Below are 25,030 nucleotides of genomic sequence, written 5' to 3' on the forward strand. Positions count from 1 at the left end.
CAGTCTTCTTATCTCTGAATTTAAACAGTGCCAGGAAATACTAGCATAAGGGCACGCCGGTATTGTTAGCGTTAATGGAGGATGATAGAAAAAATGCAGCCCTGCTACACATTAATAAACATTAAAGCTGAAACATATAGAATTTGAAAATTCTTCATTCTTGTTTTGTTAAAAAGAATTTTATTGATATTTTTTTAACTTGGCATCATCAAACTAGATAATATTAAGGATTTTTTTTGTAATTGATTGTAATCAGTTTTCTGTCTTTGCACCTTTTCTATAGACTCTCAGTCACAGTCTCTTTCGCAATCCCAGTCAGAATCGAAGCAGAAGAGTCTGCACGAACCCACAACTGTTGAACCAACAACCAGCAGCCCATCGACACCAACATACCAGACCCCTAAACCTCCCCTGCCAGTCACAAACTCATCCAACCGCCATGGACCGATCATTTCTCCCACCTCTTCCGGAGACAGCCTGCTCGTCTGTATGTGTCACTAGTTTTTTTTCGATTTTATTTAAAGCCTAATTGTGACCCTGGACCACAAAACCTGTCTTAAGTAGCAATAGCTAAAAATACATTATGTGGGTCAAAATTACAGATTTTTCTTTTATGCCATATGTATCATGAGGATATTAAGTAAAGATCATGTTCCATGAATATATTTTGTACATTTCCTACTGTAAATATATCAAAACTTAATTTTTGACTAGTAATATGCATTGCTAAGAACTTCATTTGAAAAACTTTAAAGGCAATTTTCACAATATTTAGATTTTTTTGCACCCTCAGATTGCATATTTTCAAATAAGTGTATCTCGGCTAAATATTGTCCTATCCTAATATGTCAATGGAAGCTTTTATTCAGCTTTCAAAAAATTGACCCTTATGACTGGTTTTGTGTTCCAGCACAATTATGATCAGTGTGTTGTGTGTTGTTATTTGTTTAATCATTTCAACATACTTTGACCCAGTTTCCACAGAAATCTTTCTGCTGTTTTTACTTCCATTTTACCAGATTTATTGTGGTTTGGCTGGTCTACATCCCTGACAAAAATGGCATTTTTAACAGCAGACCCATCACATGATGTTTTGCGCTTTTAATAATTGGCTTCTCCTAATATATCAATACATGCTGTAATCGAGAACGTCACTCATTTCGATGAAGGACATTGCATGTTGTGTTTATGACAGTCCTCCTCATAGTTTTTCTTGTCTGTCTCTGTTTCTCTCTCTTATAATTGCGTGTGTGTATTTCTGGGAGCAGTGATGGTCTCTTTATGCATTATTGTGGGATCCATGGCGCTCATCATCGCTGCTGTCTGCTGGGTCAGGTATGTTAAATCGTATTTAGATTTGTCAGTGATACAGTTTGTCAGTTTGTACTTTCAGATCAAACCATTATAATGCCAATTTCTCAATTTTAATTTTCAGTAAACTTTTATTGCAGAAATTTCTTTCAAACATTGTCTTACAAAAAACAGCACATCAGTGCAATGCAATTACAAGAAGTTAAAATTCATTTTGTTGTATTTAATTTTTAGGGAAAGAACCAAAACAGCAACAACAAAATGCCAGATCTTATTTTTTAATTATGTTTTAAATTGTATATTTTGCATATAATATTCCCCCCCCCCATTTTATATTCTTTTATTCAGTCTTCTAAATAAGAAAAATATATATTATTTTAGTATATACATTTAAAAAAATCTATCCTTAATCATAAAAATGTTTATTATAAAATTATTAACAACATTTTAGTGAAATTTGAAGTGGAGTGCACCTTTAAATTAAAGAATTTATAAGAAATTAGGTGTGTATTTCTTTAAAATGATGTACATTTCTACTGCAAACTTTTGCTTAATTTTATATATATTTTTATATATATTTATTGTTATATTTATATACACACACACACACACACACACATAGAGTTAAACTGCCTGCTGTTTTTTTTTTTTGAAAAATCCTTCAGGTCCCACAGATTCTTTGTTTTTGTTTTTTAGCATTTTTGTGTATTTGAACCCTTTCCAACAATGACTGTATAATTTTAAGATCCAGGGCCCTCATTTATCAACAATGCGTAGAAAAGGTTCTGTTTTGTTCTACAAATTAAAATTAGAATGTGTGCAAGTACAAAAAAAACTATGTTTATCAAATGTGTGTGTGCAGTTCTTACGCACACCAGTAAGTAATCATTGTTCAGAAATCCCACGTTCTTAAGCACCATACTCGTTCACGTTCATGGTCGTCTGCATTCAGAAACGCCTCCAGTAATGGTGACAACAGCTCAGCATGGCATGGTTTGCTGAATTTTCCTGCAAAGCGTGATCAGCCATGACACTATAGCTACATTTCAAATGACTTCCCAGCTGCACTGCAAAAAACAAAAAATGCTTACCTTACTTAGTATTTTTGTGTTGTTTCTTGTCAAAATATCTAAATATTCTAAAAAAAATAAATATATTTACTAGATAAGCAAAAAGACTAAGATATTTATTCTTGTTTCCTGGGGTAAAAAAAAATCTAAATCAAGTGCATTTTGCTTAAAATAAGTACAATTATCTGCCAGTGGGGTAAAAAAAATAACCATGTTTTAAGAGGATGTTTAAACTGTTTTAAATAGTTTAACTTGTTTTAAGTGAAATTTGTCCCTTCTGGAAACAAGACTAAATATCTTATGTCTTTTTGCTTGTCTAGTAAATGCATCTTCTTAATTTAAGAATTTTTAGATATTTTGACTAGAAACAAGACAAAATACTAAGTAAGGTAAAACTTTTTTTGCAGTGTGTATTTTATACATTTTCACACCAATTATACAAATGTTTAGCTTGATCTATGAAATTACTTTCAGTCAAAGAATACAGGAAACGCGCAGCAGCACTTTCTTTTTGTAATATCACTATTCTCCCACTAGATTCTCTGCATAATCTTATATTTACACACATTTCTACGTAAAAGTACAAGTTGGTAGATCTCACAGTTTGCGTGAAACTGTTCTTACACATTCATTACGCACACATTCGTGCTTATGCACTGTTGATAAATGAGGGCCCAGGTTCCAGGAATGCGTTAAGGGTAACTTTTTTTTGTCTTCTGGGAAACATGTAAGTATCTTCTGTGTCTTCTGAAGGGCAGTACTAAATGAAAAAAATATGATATTTAGGCAAAATAAGGAAAATGTACACATCTTCATTCCGTTCAAAAGTTTTCACCCTCGGCTCTTAATGCATTGTGTTTCCTTCTGAAGCATCTGTGAGCGTTTGAACCTGCTGTAATAGTTGCATATGAGTCCCTCAGTTGTCCTCAGTGTGAAAAGATGGATCTCAAAATCATACAGTCATTGTTCAAAATTGTTCAAATACACAATGCTGAAATATCAAAGAATTTGTGGGACCTGAATGACTTTTCTGACAGTTTAACAGTTCAGGACAAACAAGGGACTCAAAAAACACAGTGTTGGATCATTAAGGTAGTTACACAGTATTAAGAATTAAGTGTTTGTAAACTTTTGAACAGGGTAATTTTTATAAACTCAGTCAGGTCAGTACTAAATAAATAATAACATGCATTTTGTATGATCCCTCTAGTTTTGGTAAAATAATTAATATTTTGCAGATTCTGCAAGGTGTATGTAAACTTTTGACTTCAACTGTATATATATACATATAGAGAGAGAGAGAGAGAGAGAGAGATTTTTTAAAATTAATTTATTTATATTTAGCAGGTTACAGAGAGAAACACATCTGGCTGAGAAGGTTGATTACCCTGCGTTTCATGCTGCAGGCCCCAATCATAATCATGCTTCAGTAAGTATCGCATTCACGTTAATGCCAGTTCATATATTCAAAAATACAATAAACACTTTAGCATTTTTTCTTATAATGTGTAAGTGATTATGACCATGTCTTTCCACATTTTAGTCTGGGGATAAAACCCTGGCTCACAGTGCTCAGATGTATCACTACCAGCATCAAAAGCAACAGATGCTTTCAATGGAAAAGTAAGCACAGTACATGATCTCTTTATTATTTTACAGAACTGTCTCATCTCAGTTCTCTGTCCTGGTCATTTCCTGTAACATTACTTGTGTAGTTTTATCACAAGTCGCTTAAAGAGAATGCTGACTAAGAAAATGTAAAAATATGTAATGTTACTTGCTCATTTCCTTTCTTCTTATTTGCTTCCACTTTCATGTGTGTATACATTGCAGTTGATATGAATCATGTTAAGTGTACTGGGTTCATGTGTTAAGCTTTATCACCAGCATTTATGGTAATGCTGACTGACTGCTTAAACTTATTTTAACTTTTTTATAGGTCTGTGTGTGTGGGTTTTGTTTGAGCCGTAAAGTTGTCTAAATCATTCTTTTTAGGACTGGACTACTTTTGTAGGTGGATGATATTTTGGTTATGAAATGTAAATACATAGATTGAGATGTCAAATTCCTTTTATGTTATTATTGTGCTACTGTGCAACATTTATGATATCATGAATGAAGCTGAAGCAGCCATTGCCCTGTAATACATATTTATTTACTAAACTATAGACTTTACTGCTATAGACTTTAATATAATTCTTTTTATTTTGAACACAGACATAAAGCAGAACCTAAAGTCTCAGAGTCTGGGGCCACATCAGATGAGGAAAATGAAGTGGGAGATTTCACTGTGTACGAGTGCCCTGGACTGGCACCGGTGTGTAAACATTTCTGTATTTAGCATCTTTATTTAGCATGTGTTTTAATGATAATTTTAACAAACGATTAATAAAAAATAAATTATATATATTTTTATAATTTTATATATTTATTTATTTATTTATTTATTTATTTAAATGCTCTTGTTTGGTTTAGAAATGTATTTATTATATTTAATTTTGTTTATTTTTTTTATTTTTTTTTACCAAATTTGTTGTAGCATATAATGCATGCAAACTCAAAGAAACCTAAAAAATCTACTCAGCTCAGCTACAAAGCTACTTCAGCTCATTATTCAACATAATAATAGTAATAAATGTTTTTTGAGCAACAAATCAAATATTAGATATGATTTCTAAAGGATCATGAATGGAGTAATGATGCTACAAATTCCGGTTTGAAATCACAGAAATAAATTACATTTTAAAATATATTTAAATAGAAAACAGTTATTTTAAATAGCAAAAATATTTTAAAAATTGTACTGTTTTTGCTGTACTCTGGATCAAATAAATGCAGGCTTGGTGAGCAGAAGAGACATTAAAAATCTTACTGTTCAAAAACTTTTGATTGGTAGTGTACATTTCCTCAACAACCAAGATTAAAAAAACACAAATTAACTGAATGAGGTATGACTGTTATGTATTTCAGTTAATTCGTTGTTGTTTTTTCCCTCTTTAGACTGGAGAGATGGAGGTGAAAAACCCACTGTTTGACGACTCCACCTTACACTCCCAGAGGAATCACAAGTGACCTGGACGCACACACACATACGTACACACACACACCTGCATACTTTTAGAATAGGTTTAACACACCTAAAAGCATTCCTCCACAGAGTGAAGCTACATGTTACACCACACACAAATATGACTCTGTTAAAAAAAATGTGCTGACACCTAGACCCCTTAGAACAAAGTGAGAAAAACACCCCAACTGTACAGATACTGAATGTAGTCAATCAGGTAAATAAAAGTAAAAGACAGCAGTGGTTAAAAGGTTTTTCTTTTACTCAGATGCACATGCACCGAATGTGAAAGAACTCTTGCACCGCAAAACCTCAGTGAAAACTCAGACCGGCTTTTAAATGCGGTTTCTTTACACCACAGCTTTATTCTTCAGGTCTGGGGTTTGTTTTCTCTCACTACCTAGCTTTTTATGTCACCTCCCTTTTAAAATCATTTCTTAAGGGTCGTGTCAGGAATCTTTATAAGCATCTTTTTCAGCTAAATGTCATTTTTAACCAGACTTCAAGTTTTTTGGGCAAAGCTGCCTCTGGAAGCACCTTTTCTGTTTGTTGTGTATACGAAATACAGTTATCTCTCACACATTTGCTGGTGTTATTTATCTCTCCTAACCTTAGTATTATTTCTTATTGTCAACCTTTGGTTGTCCTTATCAATACTGATCAAAAACAACATAATATATTATTTTTTTTTAGAGTAATTCTATTTAATTTATCAGATTAGTGATTTTTCCTATGTATGTTCTTCAATATGAACTCTTTCTCCCTCTCTTTATTTTTTTCTTTGTATCCCTCAGTAAATTTCAAACCCATTTTATCTAAGGATATAATAGTTGTGTCAGAAAATGAAATACTAGTTAGACTGAAACAGAGAGATGTCGAGGTTCCTGTGCTCAATTTCGCTTTAGTGTAAATAAATAAACTTAAATGTATTATATAGTACTTTCTTGAAGTCTATGATGTTATTGCATATGAAAACTGCATCACATTTGTGCATTAAATGCACTGGGCAGCAAATGCTTTTCACTGTCAAAAGTGTGTATTTGACCTCAAAACACCTGTCGGTGTTTCATTTCTATTAATGTTTTAGGTTGAAGCTTAAAAAGCTTGTTCCGTGAAAGAAAGTGAAGCTGAAATGTTTGTTTGTCCTCTCCAGCTCATCCATCTAAAGAGAACGTGGCAGGAGGAGACACGACCTCCCCCAGTACAGGCTCTTTTTTTTCTGCGATGGGCCACTTAACTGCCCCATAAGGTGTGGTTCAGAGGAGCCCATCACAGATCCAGCCTTATTGAGGTGTCTGTGGGGGGAGAGCCATTAAAGGCCATTGTAACTGTGAATGGTGAGGAAGGCAGCCATAGGCTGCCCGATCAAGATATGTGGGGAGAGAGGCAGTAGTCGTCAGCAGGGTGTCAAAAGCAATCAAAAGGCCATCGGATAGGTTGTATAAGTGAATGGGGTAGAGGGAAGAGAGGTCACATACCTGTTTATCAGATACTAAAACCTATATATGTGTGATACAAAAGCCATTGAAATAAAAAAAAAAATAATAATAAAAAATTAACTGGCAACCAAACTTTTTTTTCATGCTCTGGGTATACTATAAAAAACTGGGGGACTATAAAAAAGATCTTTGATATGACATAAATAATACTTCTAGGATAGCATGTAATACATCATTTAAATTATTTTCAAAATATTGCTGCTTTCATTATTATTCAGAAGAATGCAGTCAACAACTGAGAATAAAAATAACGCAAATCAGCTTCCATCTTTGCGTTGATATTAATAATTTGATATCAGTGACATTTATATTGTTTTTTTTTTTTTGTTTGTTTTTTTGTATTTTCATTTTTTGTCAATTTTATTACATTTTTTTTATTTCAATATTTAGATTTTTTAATTTTTTTTTTTTTGAAAGAAATATTTAATTAATTTTTTTATATATTTTTTTTTATTTTGTATTTTCCATTTTCATTCTTAATCTAAATTTTATTTTAAGGTTTATTTTATTTTATTTTATTTACAAAAACTTTTTATTTTTTTATATTTTGTTTTTTCAACTTTTTATTTTTTTATATTTTGTTTTTTAAACTTTTTATTTTTTTTTTTCATTTTCATTTTTAGGGTAAATATTATTTATTTATTTTTTAAGTTTTGTGTCACCCCCCCCCTTTCAATTTTAGGGTTAATTTTATTTTACAATTAATTAATTAATTAATTGATTGATTAATATTAACTTTCTAAAAAGCTTTTTATTATATATATTATTTTATTATAAAAATATTTCTAGTTTTTTTAATTTTTTTTTTTTCATTTCATATTTTTCGTTTTCATTTTTCATCTAGATTTGTATTCTTATTATATATTTTTATTTTAGTTATTTGTTGTAGTTATTTTAGCATACCAAGTAACTAAATAAAATCTTGCTTTGGCAAAGAGTTCAAATTAAAAACGTTATGTAGAAGTTTATCTTTCTTTTTATTTCAGCCAATGTTTAAGTGATTAAAACATTTCTATGCTGTTAGTTTTGTGAACTGTTTCGTATAAAATACTCTGGATGCCATGATATTGGATATAAAAGTCATATCAGAAAGCAACTGTGAAGTTTGAAATGGTTATTTGATTTAAATTATTTGGATAAAATATTTTACAGGGTGTTTGTAAAGTACACATGAAAGAGTTTTATATTTCCTTACGCAGATTGTGATCTTCAAACACGAAACCAACATTTCATCTAATCTCACACTTTAGCACATATACGCCCTTTTATCAGCAGCAACATTTTGTTCCCACATATACAATGTATAATTCTGATGTAGCCGTAACCTCTGTCTGAAATGTTCCAGAATGCATTACATGTAAACAAGGGTGGGGTGATGCTATTCCTCCATATTACTATACATCCGGTTCGATAATATTCAGTAATATTACTGAACATCAAAGTTCAGTGCCTGTTTAAGTCGAGTTAACTCTGACTTTAGATTTTGCAAAACAGCCACCTGGGAGTGTTTTGCGGCCTAATCCTGGCTCTGCCGTCCCTCACTGGGCCTGTGTCATCTCTTTCCACTTTCTCCTCCTCTGTCTGCACTTTACATAACAATCCCCACCCAAGTCCATGGGCCAGCACAATGCCCGCAGCAGTGGTTTGATGTCTTTTAAAAGCTTTGACTGGCCCCGGAGGCCTCCTGTGTGTCCTTTCCTAGGCTTTGTGACCAGGAGAGATGGACAGCACAGTTGTGACCTATAGCTCCTGGTCTGCAAGAGTGTGTTTGAAGGCAGGGGGTTGATTGTTCTAGATTTGAGTTGGCTGTGCTTGTACTGACGGTGTGTGATGCTCTGAGTGGGTGGCGAAGCATCAGGGAGATTAGAATGGGAATCAAAGCACACTGCAGAGGTATATATGTGCATAGCAGTAGTTATCATTTCAAACCTCTTAAGTCTTAAACACAGGTCATTTAAGTTACACAAATGTGTGAACATTGTTTCTAAAACATTAAAATGTCCAGTTTTCTTGTCATGATCAGAACGTTTTTTTAAAGCTGACTAAAATGTTTCGTAAACATTGTTCATTTTATTTTTACCCAAAATATAACATGTAAACATTTATTTTTAATATTCTAAGAACCCTAAAACGTGCAGTGTTCTTGTCATGATTAGAACATTATCAAAAACGAATTTTAGAACGTTCAAAAAGTACAAATAACATCAACATTCTGAGAATGTTGTTCTAAGAACGTTTTCTCTCAACGTTCTTAGAATTTTAAAAAGTTAGAACTTTAAAAACTGTTTTCAGAACGGTTAAAGTTCTGAAAGGCGGTTAGCCAATATTCAATATGTTGTTTAACAACTGTACAATCCATTGAACGCACTGTACTTGTTTCCCTCACAGCCTCGTTTCGCGCCTGTCAAAAATTAAAAATGGCGTTGCCCTGACTTTTCTATAACAAGAAGACGACTCCAGTATGCATATATGTGTACATGTTTTTGTTGGAAAGAGACTTTGGGATAGTGTGTCAGTGAAACTTTGTCGAGTGTTTGTTTCAGAGGAGGGGGTAGGGGCGGAATCAAAGGGTTGCGACTTATTGTTCAGTGCTGAAAGGCAGCTAATGGCCGGCCATCGCAACTCTGGATCTGGAAGCGGCGGGGGGGCCTCGGGCTCTTCTGGCACAATACCTCCCCCATCCACTTTCCTGCGGCGCGTCTTCCTGCCGCAATCTGCACCGATCGCCTCGGTCGGGGGTGCACAGCTGTATCGATGAGTCTGCGGAGCTCTTCCAAACAGTAAACAATGTGTACTGAAACGAAAAACAAGTTGAATAAACTGATTATGCATTTAAGCCTGAACGACACTTGTGCTACTTATTAGGCCTATATAATGTAAATGTGTTATTTTGTATTATTATAAGTAGCCAAATTAACCAAGTTTTTTAAATTATACGAGATTCGACTCTATTTTTGAGGCCAGTTTATTATAATTTAAGAATAGAATTTAGCCTACAGCTATTTTTTTTTGTGCACTCTGACTAATAACCATTCATGTATGTTGATGAATACGCCAATGAATGAATATAACAAAATGAGGTTATAAATCAGGTTTTTAATTCATTTGGTATTTATGTTTACTTTATTTTTATTTATTTATTATGATTTATTTTTGCATTTTAAATAACAGATTATAAAATGTAATAAATGTGGGATTTCACACCACAATCTGAAACTTTTTGTGTACATTATTGGGTTTTCTTGACTGCTGTGTAACTGAGCGTATTTATTTATTACTTTTTTCGCATAAGTAACATTTCTTAGTATTTTTATGCAGACTAAAAGTGCACTAAAATGACGTTTTCCATATCACAGTAGTATTATTATCTTTATTTTCAAAGTGTTCTTGCGTGTATAAACGCCTCCTATCAGTGATTCAACAAGCAGCGTGAAGGTGGGAGATGTGACGCTTCTAATCCAATTGCTTATCAGCAACAGACAAACTTTTCACCTTTTATTTGTCGCTCTTGGCCAAACAGAACAGCAAAAATACGTGTGAATGCAGTTTTACCTATTGTACAGTTTTATGATGTATTATGTTTACAACAGGCTTTATTAAATAAAAAAAAAACATTTTTAAATTAATCTAATGGAGTTATAAATATATATAAATACAATGCATATTAAAACTGGCTGTTCACTTCGTGCACAATAAAGTGGATTTTCCCACGGATGTCAAGAATTTCAATATCAAGAAAGCTCATTAAGTGCATATTACTGAAACAAAGTTTACTTAATGTGGCATGAATATAAAACGCACATGAATATGCAGTGCTATTTGCATTGTAAACGCTTAACATGCATGAGAAAGCTGGATTAGTTTATGCATTTCATCTTATGAATTTTCAAAGGTTTACTGAAGTTACATTTTTCATTAAGATTAAATGTACAGTTTGTGCACTTCTGGAAAATGCAAATGTACACCTCACATTCCCAAACACGTCCTCACCCAATGAGAAAACCAAGTTCATTCACAAATTCACCGTCAGCTGTGGCTTATTGTCTCAGGTGACCAATAGGAGAGGAGATGGTTAAGACCCCAGCCTCCAACTCCGATTGATTAGGAAAACCTGTGTGGGACAGGATCAGAATTGAGATTGGAAAGAGTTGGTGAGTTACTAGCCCATTCTGAAGGCCTGATTGATGGCCGTCACACAAGGACTGCGCACATTTCCACACTGGGACGCACAATCTGAGGCTACCTTGGTTTACTAAGTTTGGCATTTCTACAAGAACATTCTGGCATGGAGCTACTGGTCCCCGTTTGTTGATTATCCAACCGACAACCTCAACGCTTTCTCGCTTTAATCTAAAGACTTTTTTGTGAGAAGATGACGGAGAGACCACAGAGCCCGACAGGAGCGGACTGCAGACCCTACGAGGTCAACAGGGCCATGTATTCTCAAGCCTCGGGCCTGGATGGACTTGGCGGTGCGTCCTTGCAGTTCGCGCACAGCATGCTTCAGGATCCAAGCTTGCTTTTTAACAAAGCCCATTTCAACGGAATCAGCCCTGCGACACACCAAACCTTCTTCCCATTTCCAGGCGATTTTAAAACGAACGATTTGCAAGGTAGTGATTTTGCGCAGCCCAAACACTGGTACCCGTTTGCTGCACCCGAGTTCACCGGGCAGGTCGCGGGTGCGACCGCAGCCACCCAGCCGGCGAACATCAGCCCGCCTATTGCTGAAACCAGGGAACAAATCAAGATTCCAGCTGAGGTAAAAACCGAAAAAGATGTTGATGAATACGCCAGTGAAGAAAACAAGCAGACGTCACAATATAATCTCACTCCCGGGACGTCATCCATACCCACCGGGGTGAATTATTACACACCCTGGAACCCTTCGTTTTGGCCTGGACTGTCTCACATCACGGCCCCCGCTAATATTTCTCAAGCTCCCCCGACTCCTTCCGCATCATCCCCATCTCTGTCTCCATCTCCACCTGGAAATGGATTCGGAAGCCCGGGGTTTTTCAACGGAGGCTCCGCGCAAAACATCCCTTCGGGTCAGGCGCAAAGCGCAGCCAGGAGCAGCGGCTCCTCCAGTGGAGGGTGCAGTGATTCTGAGGAAGAGGTGAGGTTTTTAACTTTAAATTATGGTTAATTTAGATATGCATTAGTTATTTATGAGTGAACAGAGTATTTAACAACTTTACCGTTTATGTTTTAGGAGAATCTGACTACAGAAGATTTGGAACAGTTTGCTAAAGAGCTCAAACACAAGCGCATCACTCTAGGCTTCACGCAGGCAGACGTGGGGCTCGCACTGGGAAACCTATATGGTGAGTTTTTGGTTCGTTAGGCTATAAACGTGCGTGTGTGTATATATGGAAGTTGTTTTAAACTAACTGTTCAAACGTTTGTCTCTAGGCAAAATGTTCAGCCAGACGACAATCTGCCGCTTTGAGGCTCTCCAGCTTAGTTTCAAGAACATGTGCAAACTGAAACCGCTGCTCCAGAGATGGTTGAATGAGGCAGAGAATTCCGAAAACCCTCAGGATGTAAGTACGCTACATTACTGTAGAGGGCGCTCATTGAACTTGACGCTAGTTTACCTCACTCACCTGTTTACTTCGACACGCAGTGATTATATTTGTGACCCAGGACAACAAAACCAGTCATTAGGGTCAGTTTCATACATCGTCTGAAAGCTTAATAAATAAGCTTTCCATTGATGTATGGTTTGTTAGGACGATATTTGGCCGAGATACAACTATTTGAATGTCTGGAATCCGTGGGTGCAAAAAATTAAAAATACTGTCTTGTCTTTAAAGTCGTCCAAATGAAGTTCTTAGCAAGTTAGATATATTTATGGTAGGAAATTTACAAGATATCATCTTGGCACATGATATTTATTTAACATCCTAATTTATCGGCATAAAAAAAAAATCAATAATTTTGACCCATACAGTGTATTCTTGGTTATTGCTACAAATATACCAGTGCTACATAAGGGGTCACTTCTGGAATAGAATACTAGCGTAGCCTTGTAATATGTGAAACGGTTAAAAACTGAAAAGCTTATCACTGTATATACTGTAAACATAGTATACATTTGAGCTTTTCAGGCGTGTGCTATATCATTACACGCTTTCATCATACTTTACCATATTTTACCATTTAATTACCTCAGAAATCAGAATTTGAAACCATCAGAAACTAGCCATCAAATCTGGGATAATGCATCTCTCTTTGGCAAGCAAATGTATGTTATCTTGCTTGACATGCAGCTGCTTGAATATTAGAGATAGTCGGATGTAAACGGCAGCATAGATTTGCGTGGTTAATGAACTTTTGAATACGTTGTTCTGCATATTAATGGTGTCTAAACCACAGGAAAAGCATGTGAAAGCTGAAAGCGGAAACATGAATGTCAAGATTCTTGCCCTGGAAATCCTGGTTCAGTTTGGCCAACCACAAAGACTGTTCCTCAGACAGATCTCCTTGATTAAAACTTCTGTCTATAGTACTTGAATGTTTTTCCCTGAATGACTGACAAGTACAGCCTAAAACATGATGATAATTGTTCATTTTCAGCTGCAATAATCAGCGAAATATGCAAGTTTTGTTCGGTTCAGTGGCGTTGTTTACATTCAGTGCCACCAATGTGGCCGGTTGATGTGCTGTGAAAACCTTGCAAATTTAGTTTGTTTTAAATCTTTTATTTCTAATGTACACCTGTAGAATGTGTCTCATCGACTATTTTTCGACATCTTCCAGATGTACAAAATTGAACGGGTGTTTGTCGACACGAGAAAAAGAAAGCGGAGGACCAGTTTGGAAGGCACAGTCCGTTCTGCTCTAGAGTCGTACTTTGTGAAGTGCCCCAAACCCAACACTCTGGAGATCACACACATATCTGATGACCTAGGCCTGGAGAGAGATGTAAGTATTCCTCAAAGTCTTTGGATCCATCATACTTAGTGCTTCTAGAACCAATTTGACCTAAACTATTTTTCTTTTTCTTTAGGTAGTACGTGTGTGGTTTTGCAACCGTAGACAAAAGGGAAAACGTCTAGCGTTGCCCTTCGATGACGAATGCGGCGAAGCACAGTATTACGAGCAGAGTCCACCACCTCCGCCCCACATGGGTGGCACAGCCCTCCCAGGGCAAGGCTATCCTGGACCAGCCCATCCCGGAGGAGCCCCTGCCCTATACATGCCATCCCTCCACCGACCGGAGGTGTTTAAAAATGCCCTACACCCTGGACTGGTGGGTCACCTCACCAGCTAAACAGGTGCTTCCCAAATTTTAAATAGAGATGCTCCAAGCCAAGCTATGGATCAAATCAATCATATGATTTATTTTTATGTAAACCTCGCATCCGTTTATGTGCCTTGGGACACTCTAATTGTATAGTGTCTGGTTTAGACTTGACCATGCACACTAGCAAGCCTAATGAATCATTGTATAATGGGTGCCTTGTTGAACGAATGCGTTTGCACATGGAGTCATAGGTTCAGATATGATTTTTATAGTTGTTTTTATGACTTTTTCTCTCCTGTATCAATTTTTAATGTACATATGTTTGTCTTATCGTTCAATATTTGATGATTCCCAAAGTATATTTCCATATGTCTTATTTTGTAGTTTTTTTTCCACCTTTCTGTATGTACTGGCAGCACATTCAAGACTTCATGAGCTTGACTAATTACATGGTTTTTAAAGAGATGGATTTTTTTTTTTAAATACAGTTTGGAGGAGACCTTTATAGATGGTTTGCAAAGGACATCAGTCACTGTTCTTTTTCTCTAAATGCTTGCACTCTACCATCTCCAGTTGAAAATAATTCTAGTTATAATATCTTTGATCAGGGTGATATAGATGAAATTTGCTGCTGCCGGTTTAAAAGCCTCTCTATCGAGGTTGTGTGCCTTATCTTTTGGTGTGTTTATCATGCATGCTCATCCCTATGCAATGTAAATGAAAGCCATATTTGATAATTTATTGAAACTTTGCTCAACACATGCAATAGCGTTGGGTAGCAATTAAACCATTTTCATTGACAGTCACTTCTTGTTTGTTTTTGGGACTTTATCGACCTATTGTATAGCAACTGGCGATCCAGCACTGAACCACAATCTAATTTGATAATTCAATGCAAAAAAAAAAAGAATGTTTGACTATGGGTATTGAGTTTTATTAGCATTTATTCCCCCATCACACATCTATGGCTTTAAAGAAGCAATTTGAAAATTTTGCTGGTTTGCTTGTTCTGTTCCATCCTTTGAGAATCCTTGTACACCGGATATATAAGCATGTTGACAGGAGAGGAAGTGGGGTTTGCAGATTGTGGTTTCAGTTTGGTACCATTGGCCCAGCAGCGTATATCGCAAATAGAACTGTGTTTTTATGCTTGCACAGGTGCACGTCAACACTCAGTGGTTTATTTATACATACATTGTACCGCTGATGCTGTCAGTATGAATTTAAATAAAATATTGCATCCGTTACCTGTAAAGTGCTTTTGCACTGCACTGCTTTCCCATAATTTTTCAGTGTAAATAGGAACCAGATCACATTTTATTCAGCGTTTCGCATATGACTAAAAATGTACCAAATGTTATTAAAAAAAAAAAAAAAAGCATGTATTTAGATCTTGTTTTTTCCCCATTCCACTGTTCTGCATTTTGTTGTTTTAAACTTAAAGCATTTTCTGCAAATGGTGCCTTAGGGGCTACTGGCCTGAAACACGTTTTTGCGTTCTACTGCATTGCGTTCTAAAAATGTTTTGACCTTTCAATTTTTTCCATTTCACTTACTTGTGACTCACGTTTTTGCGTTCCACTGCACTTTTTCCACAGTTTTTATATGCAAGCATACTAAATGGAATCTTTGCATTTGCATTTTGCATGATACAGCATTCTAAAATGCAGCTTTCAGATAGAATCTAGACCTCACATTGTATTTCTATGTAAATGTGTGATAATGGACATCTTTGACTACTGTGTTTGTTTCTCGCATCTCTTGGGGTGTCTCACCAGTGGCATATTCTAAAAATTCAGGGCTCAAGTTAAGTTCAACAAATAAGATTTTTGTACACAGCAGATGCTTTCCAGATGAAGACATCATTGACTGGGGTTAGACTTAAAAAAGAAGAGAGAGAGAGAGAAAAAAAGATTCATTCCACTACCCTGCAGTGTTCCAAAAATATAGCTGTCAAGTTAATAAAAGTCCCTGATAGCACATCACAGACGTCTATTTGACTGCATTTAGATCTGCAAGACGTTTTTTTTTTTTTTTTTTTAAATTAGTGTTGTATGAGTAAGATAAGAGTAAGAGTATTTTAGAGTAAGATATTTATCTTTACACGTACATCAGAGACGTCTTTCTGCATTTACATCTACAAGATGTTTTTTTTTAGAGAGTTTGCTCATCTGCAATACAGATGTTTCCTATCAGATATCAAATAGATGTATAGAAAACATCTTCAAGATGTTTATGATTTAGAATGTATGTAAAACTGACATCTTAAAAACGTCTATCAGATGTTTGTACACAGCAGATGCTTTCTAGATGATTAATAGACGTCTCTAAGACATACGTGTGATATCTGGGGTTCAACTTAAAAAAAAAAAAAAAAACGCATCTCTAGAACTTGCGTTGATTCATTCCACTACCCTGTATCCCGTATTTTTGCATTCTATTGGTTTCAGTAGTTTTTCCAAACATGCACTAACCAAACATCTTTAAACGTTGTGCTTGTACCTTGCATCTTTTGCAGCCTTTTAGGCACAACTGTGTGTTCCAAAAAATATAGTCGTCAAGTTAATAAAAGTCTCCGATAGCACACGTATATTTTTCTTCTGCATTTACATCTGTAAGATGTATTTTTTAGTGTTTGCTCATCATTTCCAACGTTTCCTATCAGATGTCAAATAGACGTTTATAAAACATCTTCAAGATGTTTATGATTTAGAATGTATGAAAACTGACATTTATCAGATGGTTGTACACAGCAGATGTGTACTTTCTAGATGAAGCGATCTTTAACAGATGTCTTGCAGACGTGTGTAATATCTGGGATTAAACTTAAAAAAATGCATCTTTAGACCTTGCATTGATTCATTCCATTACCATCTTGTATTTGTGCATTCTATTGGTTTTAATAGTTTTTCTATGTAAACACACACTAGACAAACATCTTTGAACATTGTGCTTGTATCTCACATCTTTTGCAGCCTTTCAGGCACAACAGAATGCTCAAAAAATACAGCCATTAAGTTAATAAAAATCCTTGACAGCACACGTATGTCACGGCAATGTCTATGTTACTTCTGCAATTACATCTGCAAGATGTGTTTTTTAGAGTGTTTGCTCATCTGCAGTACAGACGTTTCCTATCAGATGTCAAGTAGATGTTTAGAAAACGTATTCAAAATGTTTACGATTTAGAATGCATGTAAAACTAACATCTTAAAAATGTCTATCAGATGTTTGTATACAGCAGATGCTTTCCAGATGAAGTGATCTTTAACAGACATTTTGCAGACGTACGTGTGATATCTAAGGTTCAACTTAAAAAAAAACATCTTTGAACATTGTGCTTGTATCTCCCTTCTTGTGCAGCCTTTCAGGCACAACAGTGTTCCAAAAATACAGTCAAGTTAATAAAAGTCCCTGACAGCACACGTCACTTAAAGGAACCGTATGTAAGAAATTTATTTCAGTTAATCATAAAATGGCCCTGACATGTCACTAGACATTAAGAAATCATGTTCATTTCAAATACTTATATCACTGACAACAGTGGTCCGGCCAGGATATTGTCATTTAAAAGTGAAAGTTGCAGCCCTCAACTGATGTTGATGTTGTCATGTTGTGTTTTGGTCTGAGGCGCCACCCTCCAGCTATCTACCAATCACGAAGTCAGTAGAGTTTTCGTCATCCGGATTGCCAGCTCTGCTCTAGTTACAGCTGCAGCTACGAACGTGTCGGATAAAACATGTATAAAGTTACGAAACCTAAAAGACCTCGTTATGAATCCGAAGTACGTCGTGACAAAGTCCGAAATTAAAAAAAGGATTTGTATAGGAGAGGCCTTTGACAGATGGAGACGGCTGAAAACGGAGAAGAATTTTAAGACAGATGCCAACGTTGCTAATTTTCCACGGTCGCCCGTGCTAAATGCGTTCATAAAAAGCTTTATATCGCACCACTAGCACGGTATGAAAACAATCTATGTTCCGACTGAAATGGGGGAGGGGATACGCCGTTCTACAGTATTTTGAAAGTGATTGCAGTACCAGTTTTGGCCACAATCCTACATACGGTTCCTTTAAAACGTCTATTTGAATTCTGCATTTACAGATCAAGTGATCCTTAACAGACATCCTGCAGACATACGTGGGATATTTGGGGCTCAATTTAAAAAACAAAACAAAAACAAAAACACATCTCTAAAACTTGCATTGATTCCCCAGATAGCACACGTACATCTGCAAGATGTCTGTTAAAGATCACTTGATCTGGAAAGCATCTGCTGTGTACAAACATCTGACGGACGTCTGTAAGATGTCAATTCTACATACATTCTAAATCATAAACATCTTAAAGACATTTAATAGATTAAAAATGTCTATCAGATGTTTGTATACAGCAGATGCTTTCCAGATGAAGTGATCTTTAACAGACATCTTACAGAAGTACACGTGATATCTGGGGTTCAACTTAAAAAAATAAATAAATAAAATGCATCTCTAGAACTTGCACCGATTAATTCCACTACCCTGCATCTTGTATTTTTGCATTCTATTGGTTTTAATAGTTTTTCTATGTAAACACGTACTAGACAAATGTCTTTGAATGTTGCGCTTGTCTCTCACATCTTCTGCTGCATTTCAGGCACAGACGTCCCTGATAGCACACATACATCACGGAAATATCTATTTGACTTCTACATTTATATCTGCAAAATGCAAGATGTATCTTTAACAGATGTCTTGTAGATGTACGTGTTATATCTGGAGTTCAACTTAAAAAAAAAAAAAACATCTCTAGAACTTCAACAAGTGTTGATTCATCTTACTACCCTGTTGGTTTTAATAGTTTTTTTAAATGTAAACACACTAGACAAACGTCTTTGAACATTGCACTTGTATCTCGCATCTTTTGCAGCCTTGCAGGCACAACAGTGTTCCAAAATACAGCAGTTAAGTTAAAAGAAGTCCCTGATGCTTACACAGCAGATGCTTACATCTTGCCGACGTACGTGTGATATCTGGGATTCAACTTAAAAAAACTTGCATTGATTCATTCCACTACATTGCATCCTGTATTTTTGCACTCATGTAAACACACACTAGACAAAAGTCTTTGAACATTGCACTTGTGTCTTTCATCATTTTGTAAATAACACGTTTTTCTAAAATTGCATCTGTCAAGCTTTTAGTAAACACAAAAACATTTTTAAAATGTCAGCTGTCTGTTACCATTTTTTCCACACTCTCAAATCTTCATAAACCTTTTGACTTGGAAATTGTCCGTATATGGGACAAATATTGCACAGCCTTTCTCTCCAGTCTGTATATAATTTAACCGTATAGTTTTGTCTCCAGGTAAAATATGCATTATACCTCACTGGGTCTTTAATTAGGCCTCTCAAATACTCAGCTAGGGCCTTAATAGATGTAAAATCGTCCACGTGAATGAAAGAATTCGGAGGCACCACAGCTTCATAGTGTCTGCGTGGCGGTCCCAGCACCACGGGGATGCTCCCAGCCTGGAAAGCGTTTCTCCACATCTTTTCAGTGATATAGTGTGGAGACACTGTGTTTTCAAAGGCTAGGTAGAAATAACAGCGTGAAATCGTTGGGAGCAGTGCCTCCTTTGGTAAAGGTTTCTTGGCTGAAAGGCCATACAGTTGCACGTTGAGGTTCTTGTTCAGCTCTTGGAACACAACACTCCTCTTGTGCCAATTTTGGTAGTTGCTAACCACCCAACAGGCTTCGTAACTCTTGTTTTTTGGTGTCACAATGTCGAAACCTCGTTTCCTCCTCTGTAACAGCTTCCCGTAGGGCACAGTGATGTCAGCATTAGGGTGATATGACATGGTGAGGTTGAAAAGGTTGTTGTACGGCGACAAGTTGCCATTGTTTTGTGGCGCTTCTAAAGAAAGCCACACCCACCTCTGTTTGGTGGGCCGATGGAGGTGCACTGGAAGGTGCTCTTTATTATGCATTAGCTCAAAGTGATGAAAAACTACTAGATCGGCACTCTCATAAAGAGCGCGATTGTCCACTAGCACACACCCAGAGATGCCGTAGTCTCTCATACACACGTCCCCCGCAAGGCTGCACGGGATGCCGTAAGGCCAGTGCCAAAACAGGATGGTGATATTGTTTGGGAGTGATGCATTGCTGTCATTGAGATGTTGTTGTTGTTGTTGTTGTTTATCAACAAAGTATATAACAAATAAAGTGTAGATAACGCTGGTGGTCAGAATTAAAACAAGGAGAGTCTTGGGGGGTTGAAGATGCCTTTTCCTCCACATTGCTATAAATCTTATGACGGCGCCCATATGAGTGCTGTGAAAGTACCAGAAATGGGCATTAGTTTGTTGTTTTGTTCTATTTGCTATATAACTTGTGGTTTTGTCAGAGTCAGTATCAGTGTCATTTTCTTCCTTCCTGTAGATGACAAGTAGAGTGACCAGTAGAGGGAGTGTCCCAAGAAAGAAACACTGGCTCTCTATCTTGCTTTCCATGTCTTTTAGTCAAGAAATTGTAATTCTGTGCAAATACTGTTTTTTTTTCTTTCCTAATGTGGCATCTGTGCAACAAAAAAAAGTAGAGGATAACTTAACAAAGAAAGTAAATACGTAAAAATCAAAAGTACTTCTTACAAGTACATCTTATAGTACATCTTATACTTAAAAGTACATCTTATATTTCATACTGTTGACTGTTGACAAATATGATGCAGGGCAACAACTCTTCAAATGCAGCTATGCTCTTTGTCTTACATTTATATACACTGACTAAAAAATTAAAAACGCAACACTTTTGTTTTTGCCCCCATGTTTCATGAGCTGAACTCAAAGATCTAAGACTTTTTCTATGTACACAAAAGGCCTATTTCTCTCAAATATTGTTCACAAACCTGTCTAAAGCCGGGCTCACACTACAGGATTTTTAAAATCCCAACCGATCATGAAATCTGGTTGCAGTGCACACATAAGGAGAATCTTTGCAGATTATCTTCCTTTAAATCTTAAACATGCACAAACTACAAGATTTGAAAATTGTGGCACATCACACGCTACAAGATATTATTAAGATTATCATGACGCCTCAAGTGATCTTACGCAACAGATCGTCATTTCAGCAACTAATGTTTACATATGTTAACTAGCGTGCTAGCAGCTTTATAAACTATGTTGAAAACTGAGAGGATTTCACTCCAGAGCTTTCCTTGCTCCATGCGGTTATGGTATGTTTTCAACATGTTATACAGACAGTGTTACTACAAAAACATAAGAAGCAGTTTTCCCCATTTCCACTATCCAATGGACCATATAGCAGCTGTTTTACGGTCGTGCATTGGCTGTTGTGAAAGTACTGACGTAATCATAGCCGTGATCATCCCGATTTAAAATCTTGAATATCAAACATGTTTGATATGATCGGGGCAACCCCGATTTGTGTGAGAGCAGATCGGGAGGTGCAAGAACATCGGAACCGATAGAGGTACTCAACAAGAGTTCCAATTCTTGGGAGGGGAAAATCAGGGCAAAATCGGGCTAAAAATCCTGTAGTGTGAGCCCAGCTTAAATCTGTGTTAGTTAGTGAGCACTTCTCCTTTGCCGAGATAATCCATCCACCTCACAGGTGTGGCTGATTAGACAGCATGGTTATTGCACAGGTGTGCCTTAGGCTGGCCACAATAAAAGACCACTCTAAAATGTGCAGTTTTATCACACAGCACAATGCCACAGATTTTTGAGGGAGCGTGCAATTGGCATGCTGACTGCAGTAATGTCCACCAGAGCTGTTGCCCGTGAATTGAATGTTAATTTCTCTACCATAAGCCGTCTCCAAAGGTGTTTTAGAGAATTTGGCAGAGAATTTGTGTACATAGAAAAAGTCTTAAATCTTTGAGTTCAGCTCATGAAAAATGGGGGCAAAAAAGTGTCGTGTTTATAATTTTGATCAGTGTATATATCACATATCACAGGATATCACAAGGGAAGCAAGAGCAATATGACACGTGCTGATTTTGTCTTTTGAAGTGCTGATCTATCATTAAATGTGATTTTATACAAGTTCATTAAATACGAAGTTGAATTTGTGTTATATTTATTATGTTTTTTTGCCCAGTTTTGCAGAGAACATATTACCTTTGAAGCCATAGCAGAATTGTTGCACTTCCGAGCAACACAGTAGTGTTTAGTTTCTAAATGAATCCGCGTTTTGAACGAATCGTATGAACCAATGATTCAAAAGCCCCATTTACTTCATTCCCGAATGAATCAGCCGTGAATGATTCAAATGAATAAACAAATGACTCATAAAGACATTTATCGCCACATGCTGGCAGATTCTTATTTAGAATATAATTTCATAAAAAATAATATAATAAAAACATTAAAGGGATAGTTCACCAAAAAAAAAGTAAATTTTTATAATCATTTACACACCCTCATGTCGTTTCAAACCATTCTTTTTGTGGAACATAAACAAGGGTATTTTGAAGACTGTTGGTAACAAAGCTGTTTTGGTTACCAATGATTTTCATTGTATGAACAAAAACTATTCAGATGCTTCTCAAATTATCTTCTTTTATGTTCCATAGTTTACGTTAGGCTGTTGTAGCCTAAATTTTAACGTGTTATAAATTCTATGTTGGATAGAGTAAAATATTTCTTTCTAAAGCTACAGTTTGTAATGTCTACTTGATACTTTCTCATGTAACACAAAAAAATAGCTTTAAATAATCTTTAAAATTATTATTTAAAACATCATGTAATTAATTAGATTTAAAAAATTGAATCGTCTGACATCCCTATTTTAAATATTTTTATATTTTTAAATAAACATTTTATATGAAGCAGGACATCTCATATGGGGCTGCTATACTAAGTTCAAATGACCAGACAAATACTTAGTAATTCCCCTTTCATCAGACACTTTTGCACACACAAATTAATAAATTAATAGTGATTGACGGCAACTGCAAGTATTGTACTTCTAAAATAGCATTACTTTTGTTTTTTTGTCTTATAAACATGTAGCTGTGGCTGTACAGTAAAGTATGATGCATCACATTCCAGCAAAAAAGAACAAAAACACTGATGATTTCTTCTGAGGCTTTGTACTTTAGAAATATAAGAGAAAGCAGAACATGAAAGACAAATGCATGTATGAAAAAGATCTGAAGAAAAACAGAAGCACATTAAAAGATCAAGGGATGGTACAATTCTTACCCGTGCGTTTGGTAAACCATCTTGTGAGGAAGACTGCAGTTGCCGAGTCCCTTAAGAGGATAGGTGGAGGCCAGTCCTGTCATCTAATGGTGGAAAGATTTATGAAATGCCTCGGTCTTCAAGGAAACAAAAGCTTCCTGTTAAGATCACTTTTATTTTATGTTCTTCCTTTCACATGTTCCCCTCCCATTTTGTATCGGCCCTTTATAATTCACACATACCACATTTCCTTACTAACAGGTCGAGACTGAACAGAACGTATTGCTTTTCAATGCCAGACGTTTACAACCTGACAATGCAATTAATGTAATTTAAACAAGCTAAGCATTGATCTTACTACAAAATGTGCCTGAAAGTGCAGAGAGAAGAAAATGGCACTAGCACTTTTCAATCACGTATCAGTGCGTGCGTGTATCAGTGTCGGTTGTGGTTTCAGACCTCTGTTCAGAGGGCACTAAAAAACACTTGAGGAGGAAGTGAGTGTTTACGAAACTCTTCATCTCATGCTCACATGGTAATCCTTTTCTTGTTGCTGCCTGTGCCTTTATTCAAATAGAGAAGTGAAAAATGACTGTTGCAAACCTTCATGTTGGACATGGGGTGTTTTAAGATTTTACATCTACTCTATTATAGGCCTAATTTAGAGAGATCAAAAAGATCAAAACTTGCAAGATAATGACAATTTACCCATGTCGTGATGATTTATACCTGAATCAAATCCACACCAAACTGACATGAGCCGTAGAGCTGCTGCTTACAGACGAATAAGTTAAAGCTTGTTTCATAATTTGATGAACTTTGCACTGATACACTTTGCACTGATACTGAACTGAATCCTAACCCTAACCCTAACCTTAACCTTAACCCTAACCCTAACCCTAACCGCCCTAAACATTACCGTTGCATGGGCGCTACTTCAAAGTTGAACTGATTTTAGTGTTGCCTATTCCGCGGTTTTCCTGTTTAACTGGGTTACTTTAAAGTCCCCCTGTAGTCGAAGTTTGTGATTCCAGTTTGCGCCCGCAAGCATATGCGAGTGAAATGCAGACGGCAATGCGGGAGAGGTGCGTCTGACTCTGGGCTACTTTTACACTGTTTCAAACTGTTTTTAGGGCTGTTTCAAACCGCATTTCTAGAACAGCCTTTGGGAACCTGCAGTTTTAAGGAGAAAATACTCAGCAATGGTGTTGATTAAAGGAGAAGTCCACTTCCAGAACAACAATTTACAAATAAATTACTCACCCCCTTGTCATCCAAGATGTTCATGTCTTTCTGTCTTCAGTTGTAAAGAAATTATGGTTTCAGGATTTTTCTCCATACAATGGACTTCATTGGTGCCCCTGATCTTGAACTTCCAAAATGCAGTTTAAATGCAGCTTCAAAAGTCTCTAAACCAGAGGTGTTCAACCCTGATCAAACACACTTGAACCAACTAATTAGGATCTGAAGGAGCACTTGGTAATTACAGATGTGTACAGGTGTGTTTGATCAGGGTTGGAACTAAACTCTGCAGAAGGTAGATCTCCAGGAACTCCAGGGGAGTGATTCGTTCAGTCGTGCATGCGCAACATCCTGTTAGGTTCTGTACTGCAATTAGTTCACCTGTTTCAAGTC

The 25,030-nt window shown here is 36.2% G+C and overlaps 3 protein-coding genes across 6 annotated transcripts in view; 2 read left to right on the forward strand and 1 right to left on the reverse strand.

Annotated features, from left to right (window-relative positions):
* The window catches only part of npdc1a (neural proliferation, differentiation and control, 1a), a 33,126-nt gene extending 27,096 nt beyond the window's left edge, over positions 1-6,030 (forward strand). Inside the window, exons 4-9 of one of the 2 annotated variants that reach the window (XM_051092245.1) lie at positions 284-487; positions 1,269-1,335; positions 3,729-3,810; positions 3,925-4,004; positions 4,599-4,698; positions 5,382-6,030. In XM_051092245.1, coding sequence (XP_050948202.1) covers positions 284-487; positions 1,269-1,335; positions 3,729-3,810; positions 3,925-4,004; positions 4,599-4,698; positions 5,382-5,453 — 605 coding nt within the window. In that variant the 3' untranslated portion in view covers positions 5,454-6,030. Of the gene's footprint in view, positions 1-283; positions 488-1,268; positions 1,336-3,725; positions 3,811-3,924; positions 4,005-4,598; positions 4,699-5,381 lie in introns of both variants that reach the window. The other variant, XM_051092244.1, reaches the window with a different exon arrangement.
* Positions 6,031-7,621: 1,591 nt separating this feature from the next.
* On the reverse strand, positions 7,622-23,830 carry LOC127151924 (fucosyltransferase 7 (alpha (1,3) fucosyltransferase)). Of its 3 annotated transcripts, XM_051092242.1 has the most exons (3): positions 23,638-23,830; positions 23,417-23,532; positions 16,594-20,519 (listed from the first exon to the last, which is right to left on the reverse strand). In XM_051092242.1, exons 2-3 carry the CDS (start codon positions 23,497-23,499, stop codon positions 19,421-19,423), a joined length of 1,182 nt encoding a protein of 393 aa, XP_050948199.1. In that variant the 5' UTR covers positions 23,500-23,532; positions 23,638-23,830; the 3' UTR covers positions 16,594-19,420. The 3 variants fall into 3 exon arrangements, 2 of the variants coding, with proteins under 2 accessions (XP_050948199.1, XP_050948198.1); XR_007824997.1 differs by lacking the exon at positions 16,594-20,519 and adding an exon at positions 7,622-9,741 and having other exon boundaries at positions 23,417-23,830; XM_051092241.1 differs by having other exon boundaries at positions 16,595-20,763; positions 23,417-23,830.
* On the forward strand, positions 11,163-14,306 carry pou5f3 (POU domain, class 5, transcription factor 3). The gene is made up of 5 exons (XM_051092240.1): positions 11,163-12,066; positions 12,163-12,274; positions 12,363-12,493; positions 13,713-13,877; positions 13,963-14,306. Exons 1-5 carry the CDS (start codon positions 11,320-11,322, stop codon positions 14,224-14,226), a joined length of 1,419 nt encoding a protein of 472 aa, XP_050948197.1. The 5' UTR covers positions 11,163-11,319; the 3' UTR covers positions 14,227-14,306.
* Positions 23,831-25,030: the final 1,200 nt, after the last annotated feature.

Source organism: Labeo rohita, chromosome 21 (assembly GCF_022985175.1).
Source record: "Labeo rohita strain BAU-BD-2019 chromosome 21, IGBB_LRoh.1.0, whole genome shotgun sequence".
NCBI lineage: Eukaryota > Metazoa > Chordata > Actinopteri > Cypriniformes > Cyprinidae > Labeo > Labeo rohita.